At 40.0% G+C, this 17,233-nt stretch overlaps 1 protein-coding gene across 1 annotated transcript in view; it reads right to left on the minus strand.

Annotated features, from left to right (window-relative positions):
* Positions 1–721: 721 nt before the first annotated feature.
* Positions 722–17,233, minus strand: part of IFT27 (intraflagellar transport 27) — a 387,202-nt gene continuing 370,690 nt past the window's right edge. Inside the window, exon 7 of the mRNA XM_044066266.1 lies at positions 722–1,038. Within this exon, the coding sequence (XP_043922201.1) occupies positions 940–1,038 (99 nt within the window). The 3' untranslated portion in view covers positions 722–939. The remainder of the gene's footprint in view (positions 1,039–17,233) is intronic.

Here is a 17,233-nt window from a genome sequence, read left to right on the forward strand (position 1 = left end):
GCTTTTAAATATTATACTTTGTTTTTTTACCCCTCCAAATCCATGTTAGCTATTTTTGGATATTTTGGAACAAACAGAAATAATAGTAAATAGTAATAAATATAGTCATAAAAACAAAGAAATCTGTGGCAAAAAGCTTGCTATCACCTAACAATGTTACAAATATGTATTTAATATCAGACTACGGCCTCTGAAAAAAAAACACAGAATAATATGGGGTCAATGGAATATTGGTATGAGACCAACTAAATCATTTATACTGAATGTAAAATTGCTGAAAATAATCTGAAAGGGATGAAGACAAAGATTGGTGGGACAAAAAGAAACTTATGAATTACTATTTTAGTGATCCTCCCCCAAAAAACTACAATATGAATTTACAAAACAAACAAATATTGCAAATATATGACTAGATTAACATTCAAGTGTCATTCAGGATCAACAAGTGTAGGTTAAACTAACAGAAACCTGCAGGATACTAAGAAAAAGACATGGCCCATTAAAGCAATCAGTTCTGTCAGGATATGAAGTCGCAATCTAATTCTATAGTTGATATCAGCCTAATAAAAGTTGTGCCCTATAAACCACACAGCTACAATTTAAAACAATCTGTGCATTTTCATCTTGACTTAAAATAGTATTATTTGGGTTTAAGGTGCTGTAGTTGCAAATAATCAAATCTTTTCAATAATCTGAAGCTGCAAGAAAGATACAAGTACACTGACTGGGAATCCAGTTTTATTTCATAGTAATGATGAACTTTTTTGTAAATTAAAGCTAATTAATTATATTAGCCTGAAAAGCTGCGTATCAAGCCATGGGTTAACAGGTATGCAACATGGGCCGTGACATTGATGCAAGACACACATTTACATGTTTCTGTATTAATGGTGTATTGTCAGTTTTATGAAGATGTCCTTTCAAGCAGTTCTGTGACACCTACATGATTGACTGGATTAATTCTACCCTTTCTTGATACATCTGGTGAAAAGAATGAGCCAGCTTGTGGAAGGGAGCACCATAATTGTCCATCTCTTTCTGGGGAAAAAAAATAAAAAAAGAACATTAGTTTACAAGTTACAAACTATTGTTGCTTTAGAAATAACTAAGTTATAAGATGTGTGCCTTCTAGATACATAAACATGAAAGCAGGCATCTATAGCATTCATTACCACATTTTCCCATGTGTGATATTAAAGAAAATGAATGAAGTTTCAACAGAGAGGCTATACCATTGTTTTAGGATATCATACTGGCACTCTGATATATGGTTCAGATAATCCCTAGACCTGCCATCCATACTGACCACATAGCGAAATGTTTTTCCAGAATCTATCAAGCTTCTCTTTGTCTGACAGACTGATTCGTAATGTAGGGGCGATGTTCTACCCTTTGTTAGTTCCATGTTCTTCAGCACCAGAAGCAACCAATACACTCCTAGATAAGCAGTTAAGCTCCTACAGTACCTAACAAAATATTTTTCTTTTTTCATTCCTGAAGCATGAGACATGGCTTCAGGTCCTTGGTCAATTTCATCACATATTTAATGGTGTGAGTCAGATAATGATTGCATGGTTACAGATTTGGACACATCCAGTTTCAGCAGTTGTATGCATCTCTTGTTAGTATTTTAGTTTAGATTATTTTCTTAAAACTAATGGTGTCAGGAAAAGATGAACACCCTAGAGGGGGAACCTTAAAATAAAGAAAGTAGAGTTGTCACTAAGTATACTTATCACAATAGTAGTTCTTCGAGACTATACCTACATAACTGCTGTCAAAATCTTGCCAGAAACAAACAGCGCAGACAGCTCTACAAGTGCTTGAGTCCCAAGTGCTCAAAGATCATTGTCCTGACATCAGAGACTCGAGTGTCTTGTAGCTTATACAGGCTGCTGCTCATGCTCAGACGTAAATATGAGTCAAAGTAAAGAGCTGCTGCACCTTAACAAATTACTCAAGTTCAACTGAGGTAAGTGCAACAGCCACAGGGAAGGAGTCTGAGGAAGATGTTAGCATTAGGAGCCAGAGGAAGATTTTAGGGTTGGGAAGCCTTAGGTTTAGGGAGTGATTGAAGAATATGGGTTAAGAGACAGGAATTGGAGTTTTAGGGTTAGGAAGTGATTGGGGATTTAGGGAGGGGTAGTAGAGTTTTAGGGTTAGGTAATGAGAAATCAGGTTAAGAACTGGGTGGGAGTTTTAGGGTTAGAGTTAGTGCTCTTATGGTGTTATATATAACGGTGATAGGAGGGCTAAATAGTGAATAAGATTGAGCTACTGGAAGTTTGAGCACTTGCCTTTTTGAGCAAGTGGAAGTCAGAAGTCTGTCATGAGCTAAAAGCACACAGACACTTGTGGCAGACCCTGTGCAAAAGCATGTCAGGCATTGGAATGCACTGATGTAATAAGTATTCTTTCTATATCTTAAGACAGCGTACATGCTCTTCAGTTCTTCAAACTGAAATTTCCCCATACGGGAGGCTGTATGTGGTAGAGAAATAGCTTTTCTTACATGTCACTAAATAAAATATAGAATTTTGTATCCAGTTTATAAAATGCCATAATGTACTGGTAACTACCTTTTCTTAATAAAGAAATAAAACTGTTAAAACAGAAATGTTTATTTTAAAGACGGCATTGAAATCATTTAAAAACATCGCCTACAAATATAATACAACTGATTTACTGTAATAATCATATTAAATATGTCACAAAATAACAGTTTATTTAGAGTATACGTGAACAGAAGTAATGTAGCTTCTTTAAAACAGATATTACTGATCAGCCAAATATGGAATGTCTAAGAAAGGAATACATGACTAATAACTTAGACACATTAATGCAAATATGAAAAATAATATAAAACAAACAAAAAATACCGAACACAATCAATGGAATGATAGAAACAGTCTCTTAATGAAAACAAAGGTTATACACCTGTGAGAAGGTCCACCTTCTGTAACCAATAAGACTTGCACCACAAGTATTAGGATTGCTATACTGATCAACCTTACATAGCTGCCAGTTACATTCTCACATTACCCTAAAGCATCACACATTTTTCTCTGTACATTTCTATAGACACAACAAAAGCCAACAAAGGAGTAAGAAAAGGAAGACAGAAGAAAGAAGAGAAACCCACAAGGTCCGAGATGTAGATGGGATGTTGCTAAAAATGGACCTCCTTTTTTCACAGTTTTGTCATTATAGTCAGCATTTAGTTTTCATAACTTCTCATCTTTGGTAAACACTAGGACAGAATCACAAGCTAACAAAATTCTGGCTGGACACTCTCATGGGAAAACTTCCAGATGACCACTGCTACAAAAGAAGACCGTGACCAGGAAATGATGCCTAGCCTGCAGTGTCGCTTGAAGGTATTCAATAAAAGTCAAATATCATCCAACACAGCATTAAGGAAAAAAAAGCCTGTATAATTAACCACTGTTATAGCAGATGATGCCTTTAGAGGTGAAAGTAAGGCTTTCTTGTGTTTCTCATGGAAAAAGGCAATGCAAGCAGCTAAGTGTCTGGAAAGCGTGAACTAGATACCTTTTTGCCTAATTTATATTTTATGAAAGAGACAAAAAGCTTTCCTGAATAACCTGTTTCTGTCCACATATCATATGAGCTGTCTGTGGACATCCATATAATGTCTGTCAAAATAACATCGAGGGCAGAGGTATCAGACATCTTTCATGCCCCTTAATGAAGGCTTCAACAATCTTGTCACAATCTATGTCTGGTAAATAGCTAGAAATAGACCTGGATCATGGGGATACTGTTCATTAACCCATGTAATGAGATACCTCTCAGTCAGTGAGAGGAACAAATGTAGAAGCCCTGGTAAGTTTAACTGGTGACAAACTCAGAAAAGAGGTTATTATTTTTGTTTGTTTATATTAGTTACGTAGAGCACTGGTGACATGGATATCTTTCAGACTTGATGACAGACTTTGTAATCAAGAAGCATATAACAGGGGACTTTCAAGATGGCTGCACATTATAACAGCTTAATTCTCTCTCTCCCATTGTGAAAACAGAAACGCAGCAGAGAAAGCCAGTGGACTTGTGCTTCTGGGTACATTTCAGTAACTGGCTAGTAAGTGCACTGCCTGCTTGCCAGGAAAAAAGAAATACAGAGGACCTGAAGGAAAATCAGCTACAAACGGTGAGTAAAAAACACTGACTGGGAAAAGTACTGCAGCTGTTCAGCAAAAAGTACAAGCCTCAGACATGACTTCCAGTAACCTAGTGGAAAGCACAACTGCACACAGACCTGGTTACAATAAATGAAACACTAATGGAAGACATCTACTCAAACAACAAAAGTCTTGAAAAAATGGAAGAAGCTTTAAACGGATCTTCAGATGAGGTGATAAAACTGCAAAAATCTGAGGTCAAAATGAAGAAAAGGCTGGCTGAATATGAGACTGCTTAAGAGATGTTTCAAAAAATAACAGAATTGGATGACAGGTAGGGAAAACGTGAGATTTTCAGCTGTACCAGAGAAACCAGAGAAACCAGAAGGAACAGACTGCATTAATTTTAACACAGATAAGCAATTGGCGGCGCAGTGGTGCAGCGGTTAACATTGTCACCTCACAGCAAGAGGTTCACCGGTTCGATTCTCGGCTGGGGTGCCTTCTGTGTGGAGTTTGCATGTTCTCCCTGTGTTCGCGTGGGTTTCCTCCGGGTACTCCGGTTTCCTCCCACATTCCAAAGACATGCATCTGGAGCATTTCTCCCCGGGCCTCCGCTGAAAACAGGCTCTGTGGAACCTAGTCGGACTTTCCCGGTCAACAAATGATAAATAAATAAAATAAAATAAATTGGACTGGTATTCGACAAAAGAAGTTGTTAATTGAAAGAGCACCTTGTGTGTATGCTCCAAATCTGACTATAAAAAAGCAACTTAGTAAACATGCAATCCTACCAGCAGAAGGAGTTGATTCCGATAAAACTGTGTCAGAAGGACAAAGTACTAAAAGTGGGAGACAGCAGTGTGTGCAGAATGTGTGGAGAATGATTACTCTTTGTGCACCAGGCAGAAGAGGAGTAAATGTATTCCACTATTTAGGGAATGTCCAGAAGCAGGCATGAGATTTTAAAATACTATACCCAGCTATCTTCAAAATATTCTTCCCTGGAAGGGAGGAATCATTTTTTGATGAAGTACATGCTAAGGAGGAAATACAAAAGTATGTCCAACAAAAAGTGAGCTGTGAAACAGAAGGATATTCTGCTTCCTGTTCTTCTAGTAATAAAGACCACAGAGAGACTCTGCCAGCAAAACTTTTTCCAATGTTTCAATGGAAAATGCTGGAGAGAAGAAAGGGAGCACAAGAGTTGAATAGAATAATCGAGAATATGTTGGAAATGAAGCAGGGACATGATTTGGGAGATGGAGATGAACAGGAATAAAATCAGTAACTTGGAAACTGACAAATGTGGGATTACAAAGCAGTATTATTTGTGAAATATGATAGAACAAGAAAATTGGAAATATTGGACGTGTGGGGGACTCTATAAGCCCTACTTCATGTAATTAATGCTCAGAAAAATATTTAGGAGAGGGGAACAAGAGGGAGAAAGTTAATTGTAAGTAAAACAAAAAGTTTGCTTAATAGTACTATTTTTATAGTGTATGATTTTCTTTGCGTGCTATAAAGTAAAGTTTTCTCAGTTATTTTTAAGTGTAATGGGATTACTATTGTAAACAGGTGCTCCTGTTTTTATTTCCCTTCTCTCTTTCTGCTTGTTCTGCTTTCGGAAAGGTAGGTACTGCAACATAAAAAAAAACTCTGGTTAAAAGAGCATGACAAAAGAAAAATTAATGTGCTTTTTGTCATTCTTGCATGGGGGAATGACGGGATTAAGGCCCTTATCTTGATATAGGTAACAAGTTTTACAGAAAGCAATTAAATGAAAATGAATATTGCCTATTATAAGGCTTTTTTCTAGCAAGCAAATGTATGCTTAGCAACAATTCTGTATCTGGTCCTCATGTCTCCATGGAGACTATCTGATAAAGAGAAATTGATTAGGGGAAAAAAGAGAAATTGGCTAGGAAATAAAGCTAGGAGACTATTTATTTCAGAATAATAATGCTCTGAAAGTATTCAGGTGTTATTCCAGCTGGGAGAGCTCTAAAGATAAGAGAAAACTAGAAAGCACTTAGTAGAAGCAGAGGCTGCACCGTGCATCTTAGCATGGATAACCATTCGTTTAGGTTAAATCAAGTCTAGGAGTGTGGCTGTCAGTTTGGGACATTTGTTCCTATTAGGATGGTAAAACTGTCCCATATTTTCCCCACGTTTTGCTGACTGCCTTCACCGTGTTCCATGGTATATCCAATGCTGTGGAAAATTTTTTGTACCCTTCTCCTGTCTGATACTTTTCAACAATGAGATCCCTTTGATGCTTTGTAAGCTCTCTGCGAACCATGGCTTTTGCTGTAGCAGGCAACTGAGTACATGACAGGAAAATCCTACTAGGACAGCTGAACATTATTGGGGGTTAATCAGAGTCTCTTTAATTGATGGCAGGTGTGTACCCAAGAAGACTGAATGCTCTAATTAAATCTAAAGGAACTTTTGATCAAAAACTTTAAAACGCAGCTTCATTCCTACATCTCCTCTATCTGGAAATGTACCTGCATTCTCCCAACCTAGCTCACCCCCACTTCTAACCCTTTAACACCTAAGCTCTATATTAACCTTCTTTACAAAATGAATAATAACTCTTGTCAATACTCTATTTTTTGTACATTGCAACCTCCCATATCTAGAAAATCTTGTTTGTTCCAATATGCTATTATAAATATAACTACAAACTTACTAATGTCCTCAACTTGATAACTACAACAGTTTTTAGACCAATATTGTAAATAGTTTTCTTTAAACAGCTACATTTTTGTATTTCTACTTTGCATTTGCTGTGTACTTATATTCTGTGCATTTACTTGAATGTATCCTACTGTATTTTGCATTGTATTCTGTATCTCCCACTGTATTTTGTATTGTTGGAGCTTTTCACCCCAAGCCTCCACTGAAAACGGGCACCTTGGGCCCAGTGGACTTCCCCGGTCATTAAACTGGAAATTTATTTATTTATTTATTTCAGTTTGTTAACCGGGAAAGTCCATTGGGCCAAGGTAACCCGTTTTCAATGGAGGCCTGAGGAGAAAAGCTCCAGACAGAAAGACAATATACAATATACAATGTATTAGTGCAGCATATGAGAACAACAGTTTAACATTCAATATACAGCAAGGCAAGATTTTACATATCTTGAAATATATGAGCTGAGTCAATCACTTATAAGATATTAGCAAAAACAATAAATTTATGTTCATTTAATACACTACATGTATATAGGCAAAGGAATTTTAGAGAGAGATGAACTGAAGCAGTGGCAGAGATTAGAGTAGAATAGAACAGGAATAGGTATCAGGAATCAGGTAGGATGGGTACAAGAGCACTCCCGGTGAGAGTGGAGTAGGGTTTTAAAGGATGGTAGGTTAGGGGTAGTTCTAATGTAAGGGGGAAGAAAGTTCCATAATCTGGCAAGGGAGAATGATAGCAGAAGTTGCCCTGGTGTGTGTAAAGGCTTGTTAAGTTCTAAGAGGTTCTGATTTGTGGATCTAAGTGCTCTATGTGACTGGTGAAGTTTTAGGGAAGAGGAGAGTGATGGACAGTTAGAAGGTTTGAAAATTAGCTTGTGTGCTGTAGTTAGTTGAATGAAATTTAGGTAACTTGGGAGTTCCAACCAATTTAGAGCATGGTGGGAGTTGCAATGGTGAGTATAAGATTTGGATCATGTGGCAAACTTTGAAATTTTGTTACAACATGAGGAAAGTTTAGATTTTAGGGATGACTGGAGGTTAGAGAGTAGCGGAGCTCCATACAAAGGGGAGGGTAGGAGGTAGGTGGTAGATAGGAGTTGTCTAGAAGACAGAGAAAGGTAGCGCCTGTGTCGATAAAGCATACCAAGTTTTTGATGAGTCTTTTTAATATTGGTTTGTAGGTGGATATCAAATTTTAGCTGGTCAATAAGAATGCCCAGACGTTTTGTATGGGGAACTATTTCAATAGTTGTTTTGTTTAGGTTAATTATAGAGAAGGATGCTTTGTCAGGAGCAATATGTCTAGAAGGGGTAAAGATCATTATTTTAGATTTGGGGGCATTTACGGCTAGGTGATTGTCAAGCATCCAGGACTCAGTGGAGGAAAAGGCTTCTTGCGTAAGGTTTATTAGTAAAGGAAGAGTTTTGGCTGAGCAGATGATAGTGGAGTTGTCTGCGTATTGCACCAGTTTAGCATTGGGGATCTTTTGGTGGAAATCATTGATGAAAATGTTAAATAGTAAAGGACCCAAAATAGAGCCTTGGGGTACACCTGTTGGGGTGTGAAGGAAAGAGGAAGTGCAGTCGTTCCATTTTACAGCTTGTTCCCTGGCTGAGAGATAGCTGGAGAACCATTTGATAGACAAAGAGGAGAGATTAAGATGGGAGAGTTTAGAAAGTAGAAGCACAAGAGAGACAGTGTCGAAAGCTTTAGATAAGTTGAGGAGGAGCGTAGAAACTATGTTCCCAGAGTCATGAGCAGAGTTAATGATTTCAAGGAAGGAAAGAAGGGCAGTGGTGGTGCTATGTCCTGGTATAAACCCGTGTTGGGTAGGAGTTAGGAGTTGGTTGTCTAATAGGTAGGGTAATAATTGGAGGTGAATACATAGAGATAGGGGATAGGATAGCAATAGGGCGAAAGTTGGAGATTGAACAGTTTGTACCTCCTTTATGGAGGGGGATGATGAAGGCTTTTTTCCAGAGGTATGGCACATAGGACTCCAGAATGGAGTGATTGATTAGGATGCTGATTGGAAGGGCTATGCCCTCAGCAGCTAGTTAGAGAAATTTGGATGGAATGTAATCTGGGGCATTAGAGCAAGGTTTTAACTTTAGTAGGAGCTTATTTATAGTGTGGGTAGGAATGGATTTGAGAGTAAAAGGGGAGGACTTAGGGTTCATGGATGTTAAGTTTTTGTTATCAGTTAAGTTGGGGGGGATGTTGTTGGGGAAAGAAGATGTGAGTTTGCCTATGGAGTCAATGAAAAAGGAGTTAAATTGGGTAGCTAGATGTAGGTCTGGTATGTCTGGGTCAGGGCAGGGTTCTCTTTTTTTCCTGGTGATAATATTGATGAAATACTATTCCAATATTTTCTGGGGTTGGTTTTATGATTATTTTGAAGTTTAAGGTAGTAGGATTTGCGGTCAGTGGCTATTTGTTTTTTTACTTGATTTCACAGTTGCTTGTATTCGGCAAGAGAGTTGGGAGTTTTGCATTTTTGGTAGTATTTCCAGATTTTATCTCGGTGATGCATAAATAGTTTTGTGTCTTTGGTTAGCCAGGGGGCTGTTTTGGATCCGAGTCTTTTGACTGGGGGCAAAGTGGTTAAGTATATCAGTGAAATTTCTATTGAAATGTGAGATTGCGGCATCTAAAGGGAGGGACTTTAGTGGGTTCCAGTCTATCTGTTTTAAGGTATTACAGAAAATTAGGGGGTTGAAGTTTTGCATGTTGCGGGTGGTAATGTGTCGGTATTGAAAGAGGATGGTGGAGGGGGAATGGCATATGTAGGCAGGGAGATGGTCACTAAGGGAGTCTGAAACTCGGTTTGGGTGGGAGACTAGTATCCAGTCAATGATGCTACCTGTAGGATGCTACCTGTGGTGTAATCTTTATTTGGTCTAGTAGGGGTTTTGATTAGCTGGGTGAAATGATATAGGTTGATGCTTTGAGAAGGGGTAGATGAGTCAATGGAAGACCAGTTTATGGTGACATCGCCTAGGATTACAGTCTCACTATTTATGTTGGAAGTGAACCAGGCAAGAATATCTTCCAGTATAGGGATATTGTTACCAGGAGGAATGTACAGGGAGGCAATGCATAACGTTTTACTGTTATTTACTTTGAGAAGGGCGAGGGTTAGCTCGGTGGTGTCAAATGAGGGTATGGGCTTAGTATAGGGTGTTACTGTTAAGGAGGAGGAGAAGAGTAAGGCTACTCCTCCACCTTTCTTTTGAGGTCTGTCACTTCTTATACATTTATAGTTAGGGGGCATAATTTTGGTATCTTTTATGTGTGGTTTTAGCCAGGTTTCTGTGATGGAGACAATATCAGGTTTGTTATGAGAGATCCTGGTGTGAATGGAAGGTATTTTATTACAAAGGCTCCTGGCACTAAGTGTGGCAAGGAGAAGAGATTTGTGATGCAGGGGAGAGCTATGTGAATGTGGTTTAGAGGTGGAGTTATATGAAGGCCCTGGATTAGGGTGCATGTCTCCAGAATGGAGGAGGAGGGTGATACATTTTGAGTAGAGTATGGATAGGTATCTATTTTCTAATGGGTCATAGGTGTAGATATTAGAACCTAATGAGGTGAGTTTGGTGGGTATGGGAAGTTGTTTAATAGGGGTAAGGAAGAGCTTCCTTTGAAATAGAAAAGATTCATTATGTTTGTAAAGGTGGGGGGAGGCTTGGGCTGTAAAGGGAAAGTCTTTTTTAATATGTAAATTGCAGTTGTATGAAAGGGAGGGGAGTGGCGAAACTGTGGGAGACTAGTAAAGTAGAGTAAGCAGAAGAGGATTAGGCTTAGAAATAAGGGGATTAGATCATAGGCAGATTTTTTTTGCATGGTGGGAGACAGAGTATGAGTTAAGGATGTGTAGGAAGAGAGATGGTAAGTTTGAGAGGAGAGGATTAGAATGAAATGTGTGAGGGTGTATTCACAGGGATATAGAAGGGTGGAGGGGGGAAAGGCAGTTGTAGTAGTTTGTGGATAAATAAATAAAAGGTGCTTCAACAAAGTATTAGTTTAAGGGTGTGCACACTTATGCAACCAGTTTATTGTACAATTTTTATTGCCTTTTGTGTGGAGTCTGCATGTCCTCCCTGTGGTTGAGTGACGTTTAAAGACATGCAGGTAGGTGCGTGCATGAATGGGTGTGCCTTAGTTAAAAGTTGAGCGTCGGACTGGAACCTCAGCACCATAAAAATCTACTGCCAATCATAAGCAGACCGGAGTTCTGCTGTGGTGACCCCTAACCGGGAAAGCCGAAAAGACATTACTATATTTTTCCCCCTAACAGATTTGTTTGTTTTTCAATTGAATTGTACAAGTTATAGGTCACATCAAAAGTGGGAAAAGTTTTGAAATGATTTATTGTGGTCTCATTTTTTTATATTACAAAAACTTGGCATTTTAACAGGGGTGTGTACCCTTTATATATCCACAAATAGTTTTGTGTTTTAGTTTATAGTTAAAACGTTTTAGAGGGGCACCGGAGATGTGTTTTTTTTTTTTTTGAGGGCTTTCAATAAAACAAGATGTCACATGGGCTCAAACGGATATGACAAGAAACAATTGTATAAATGTTCAACCTGCCAGTGTATGCACTAGACATTTAACGAAAAAGCCGTTGCCTATAAAAGGTGGGAATAATAACTTTTAATATGATGCTTTTTGTAATGTCTTTAAATGACAATGGTCTCACAGATAAATTACAAAAAAGAAAGAGTAGTGAACTACATTAAAAAATGTAGAGTGCATGGAGTTTCAGGATGGTTATTCAGCTGAATACCTAGGACAAAGGAAAAGAGAGTACTTATATTAATTGCAAGAGGAGCTCCAATAGTGATAGAACAGGATAAAAAAGATAATGGTAGATTTCTAGTTTCATTGGTAGATACTAGGCTATCTGCCCTAAGGCATTTATAAGCCTAGCCAGAGTGTATTTGGCTTCCGCCTCCCTATTAGATTAGCCTACTGTGCCTCTGTAAAGTAGGTCACAGAAGGTACCCTTTTAAGATTAGTTTACTGTGCCTCTGTCTAGCAGGGACATAGAAGAGATCAAAGGGGTGCGATTTCCCATCCACGTGTCAAGATTTCGCTTGAAAAGGGTGAGCGAGGGGCTACTGGCAAGGGGGGAGGATTACATCGGCATGTATTTATAGTCCACCTAAAACTGCTACAATGGAGCTTAAGAAAATTTTGGGAGAAATAATCAGCTTTCAGCAAGGAATGTTGTTTATCGGTGGGGAATGGAATTCGATTTGCAGCAGTGAAGATGTGTCTGTCAGTTTGGGACATTTGTTCCTATTAGGAAGGTAAAACCCCAACATTTGAAGATGTACATAGTTTTGTGTTTTAGTTTTAAGTTAATAGAAGGCCCAGAAGAGAAATTATAACAAAAGAGGGTAGACTTTTGAAAAAAGTTATAAAAATATTTGGCACGGAAGATGTGAATTCAGTTTTAGGATTTCAGAGTGAATTTACATATTATTCCCCAAGATACAAAAACTGGGCTAGGCTATAGACAGAATTTATATTTTACAGGAGCATGTGCATTTAATTGAAGGTCTTGATATGCACCCAATAACTATTTCAGATCATGTGCCAATAATAACTAAAATAAAAATACTGTAATGAAATAAAAATGAGACAATAATGCCTTCCCATCTATCTGTTGAAAAGAGAGGAATTTATGGAATGAGTAGTGGAAATTATTTGAGTGCTATTAGAGAAGATGGAAAGTTCTTCTGAAAATATAGCTAGGGAGTGGGGATAAAATTAAACTGGAGTTTAAAATAGGGTGAAAACAAGAGAAAGGGAGATATGGTTAAGAAGTAACAAGAATTATTTTGAGGGACTGACAAATGTTAAAGTATTGCAGAATAGGGGGAATCACAAAGAACAAGAGGAGGAGCAAATGCGGGACTACCTAGATGATATGCATGAGTTTAGAAAGATTGATCTCAAGCAACTGTTTCTTGATAATAATTCTAGAGCACAAAATCTTTTAGCACAATGACTCAGGCAACAGAAAGTAGAAAAGACTGTTGTCAAGCTTAGGGAACCTATTAACAAGGAAGGTAACAAGAGGTCCTCTACAAGTATTACAAATATTCTGGAAAATCTATGAAAGTCTGTATAAAGCAGTAAAGCAGAGAAATTTGGAAATCAAGAAAAGGTGCAAATGGAAATGTTTATGGAAGAATTAAATATGCCAAGGTTAGAGCTAGAGGAGGCTCAATTACTACCAGTTAGGACAGGAGGAGATGAGACAAAACGTGTGATGTATAATCAAACCAAACGAAAGTCCCAAGGAATAGATGGCATTCCTGTGGTAGTTTGGAAGCTAAGAGGCAAAAAAACTGATAAAGATTTGGAAGGTTTTGTTTAACAATATTTTAAGAGGAAGAGAAGTACCAACATCCTGGAAGTAAGCAGTGGTAACTGTAATACCTAAAGAGGGTAAAGATCCATCAGCTCCATCTTCATACAGGCCCATTTCGATACTAAACCATGATTATAAAGTGTTTATGTCTATGATGGCTAAAAGAATGGCAAAAATGATGCCAAAGTTGATGGGTATGGATTAATGTGGTTTTGTGGAGGGGAGTTAAACATTTGGCAATATTAACAGAACTTTCAAGATCTAAAGGGAAAAAGAAGTTATGTACTCACCATAACGTTCCATCTGAGTAGTTGTACTTCATTTGTCTTCAACCTGTAGGATTACGGATCCGTATCGGATCCAAGCTGGCAACTTTTACTAGCATCAGCTCCGAGTTCCAAACTCCTCCCCTTACCCATAATACACCTCCACTGCCTTCCAACCCCAGATTGAGTTTGCTGAACCTTATACTGATAACCTGACCTGAAAAAAATTCTTGTGACCTATACTGTAGGCCGTAGGCTGAACATATGCCAAGGTCTGGGGGAAGGAGGGAGTGACGGTTGAAGACAAATGAAGTACAACTACTCAGATGGAATGTTATGGTGAGTACATAACTTTATCTGAAGTAGTTTACTTCATTTGGTCTTCAACCTGTGGGACAGAGTCCCCAGCTACTAAACTCCTGGGAGGTCCTCATGGAAGGATATTCTGGAGCACCACGGAACCAAAGGATGCTCTCCTTCTAGAAATCAAATCCAATTTGTAATTAGAAATAAATGTATGAGATGAGGACCAAGTAGCTGCAGAACAAATATCACCCAAAGACACTCTAGACCAAAAGGCCACAGATGTAGCCATGGACCTATTGGAATGAGCTTTCACCTGACCTGGAGGAAACATGTCTCTCTCTGTCCTTATAGACCTGCAGGATGCATGAAGAAATCCATGTAGCTGTAGTGACCTTGGAGATAGGTTCCTCAAAAAGGGTTTATAGAAGGATACAAACAATTGATCAGATTTATGGAAATTTTTTGTCCTATGTAAATAGAATCGTAACGGTCTATGAACATCCAACATGTGGAGTTTGTATTCCATCTTGTTAGTAAAATTAGGAAAAAACACAGGCAAATTGATGGTCTGATTGATATTGACTAGTGAAACCACCTAAGGAAGGATTGGATTGGTTCGAAAGGAAACCCTATCTTTGTGAAAAATCATGTAAGGAATGTTGATGGACAAGGCCTGTAATTCTGAAACCCTTTTTGTAGAGGTAATAGCCACCAAAAAAGCTGTTTTCTACGATAAAAAATTTCAGATCTGCAGTTGCGGCAGGCTCGAAAGGCGGAGCAACCAAAGCTTGAAGAACCATAGTAAGGGCCCATGGGGGAACAGGATCTTTGACGGGGGGGGGGGGCATAACAAAAAGATGCCTTTGATAAAGGCTTTACACAGTCTGGAATAGGCTAAAGAGGCAGAATTCTCGCCCACATAAAAATGAGATATGGCAGCCAACTGAACTTTTGACAGTAGAAGAACTAGCTCTGTGTTGAAAAATGTCAGCTAGAAAATCAAGAATGGCGGAAATAGGAGCTGTGAAAGGGTCTAAACTCCTTTGAGAGGCCCAAAAGAAAAAACGTTTCCACTTTCTGCGATAAACCTTCCTGGTTGAAGACTTATGAGCAGCCATCAAAACAGATCTAAGTGAGGAAGATAGTCCAGGAGTCCTAGCAATCACAGGAACTGAAGCAGCCAAGCTGTGAGCTTTAGGCTGTCCTGATTTGGATGAGGCACCCCTGAAGGGTGTGAAATTAGATCCTGACTGGGATCTAGGAGCCAGAAGGTGAGACCAAAGGAAGGGAAACCATACCTGGTGAGGCCAAAACGGGGCAATGAGAATCACTTTGCTCCCCAGTTGATGAGCTTTCTGTAGAAACCTCGGAATGAGAGGTACTGGTGGGTAAGCATACAGAAGACTGGGAGGCCAAGCTTGAACTACAGTGTCTCTAGGAAACTCCCCCAGCCGGGGGTTCAGAGAAAAAAACTTGCTGTACTTCGTGTTGGAAGGAGATGTGAAGCGATCGCAGCAAGGTTGACCCCACTCGCTGAAGATCTGTTCCGCTACTCACCGATTCAGAGACCACTCATAAGCCATCAGAATGGTCCAACTTAGCCTGTCCGCTAGGATGTTAGACCATCCCGGAATGTGCACTGCGATAAGAAAACGACCGGTGGAGATTGCCCATTCCCACACTCTCATGGCCTCACTACAAAGGGGGTAAGATCTGGTCCCTCCCTGTTTGTTGATATACCAGACCACTGACATGTTGTCTGACTGAATAGCATTCGTCCTCAGAGGAAGAAAGGCATGAAGGGCCTGCAACGCTAGAAGGACCGCACTCATCTCTTGGACATTTATGTGCAAGCTGGTCGCTATGGGGGACCACAGGCCTTGGACTGTCCTGCCCAAACAATGCCTCCCCCCACCAGAGTTGAGAGGTGTCCTTGGTCACTGTGGCTTGGGCTGGAACAAAAGGTCTTCCCTCCAAAATGTTCAGAGAGCACATCCACCATATGAGGGACGACTGACAGACTCTGCTGAGTTGAATTGGGAATGTCAATGGCAGTTTCAACACGGACCATTGTACAGCTGCAGTCCACTGTAGAATTCTCATGTGTAACCGAGCACAGAGCACACGGGAGAAGAGTTATGGTTGCCGCCATCGAGCCTAAGGCCCTCAACACCAAATTCTGCCACTGGGAGATAAGGTAAGATCACGAAGACATGCATACTCAGGTTTTGAACTCTCCCCAAGGTCAGGAAGACTTTGCACTTAAGAGTATCTATCCTGGCACCAATATAGTCTATCACCTGTACAGGATCTATGAGAGATTTGGATGTGTTGATTGTGATTCCCAAACGCAGGGCAAGAGTCAGGAAATAATCCCTGGTTTGGGAGAGTAGACGCCTGGTGGGAGCAGTGAGGAGCCAATTATCCAGGTACGGATAGACCTGAATCCCCTGAAGCCTGAGGTGAGCTGCTACCACTGTAAACACCCTGGGGGCTGTGGTGAGACCAAAGGATAGGGCTGGAAATTGGTAATAATTGACTCCTAGCTGGAAGTGGAGGAACCTCCTGGAGCTTCTGTGCATTTTTATGGGATAGTAAGCATCCTGGAGATCTAACGAGTACATCCAGTCCCTCCCTTGCAGGTATGGCATGATGGACTATAATGTGACCATCCAGAACTTCTCTTTGGCAACTGACAGGTTCAGGGTAGAGAGGTCCAGAATGGGCCTTAAGTCCCCCATTTTCTTTGGCACCAAAAATAACCTGGAGTAGAAACCGGATCCGGACTGAACTGGGGGGACGATTTTGATGGCTTATTTTTCTAGCAGCTTGGACATTTCCTGTGCTGCTGCCTCCCTTTGCATGGGTGGTATGTCCGAAAGGTGTCTGGGAGATTTGGGGGAACCCATGAAGGGGATAGAGTATCCTCTGGATATGATCTGAAGCAACCAGCGGTCTGTTGTTATGAACTCCCATGCAGTTAGGTGCAAGGACAATCGTCTCCCGACTGCCCCCAGAGTAGAGCAGTTGGGCAACCCCTCAGGGTTGCTGCCTGGGTCTGTCCGAGAAAGGTTCTCGAGACCCAAAGTCCCTTGGACCCCCTCTGCCTCTTGGCCGGCATCCATTCTGCCTTTGGGGGAAGAAGAGCCCAGAGTGTCCAGGGAATACTGTGACTTCTGGAACCACATCTTCTTTTGCCCTCTCTGGTTCTGGGAAAAAGACCTTTGATGGTTAGAGAAGCGGATCCAGATGGCAGACAGTGTCTTCCCGTCCTTCTCACTCTGGACTAATGTCTCTTTGACGGTCTTACCAGAGAGTGTACAGCCATCATAAGGAGCATTGGCAAAGGACGCCTTGAAGGGTTCCGAAAACTGACATAACCTGAGCCAGGCGTTGCGCCTCATGGACACGCCAGACCCAGCCAC

Source organism: Protopterus annectens, chromosome 1.part0 (assembly GCF_019279795.1).
Source record: "Protopterus annectens isolate FY-2018-M chromosome 1.part0, PAN1.0, whole genome shotgun sequence".
NCBI lineage: Eukaryota > Metazoa > Chordata > Ceratodontiformes > Protopteridae > Protopterus > Protopterus annectens.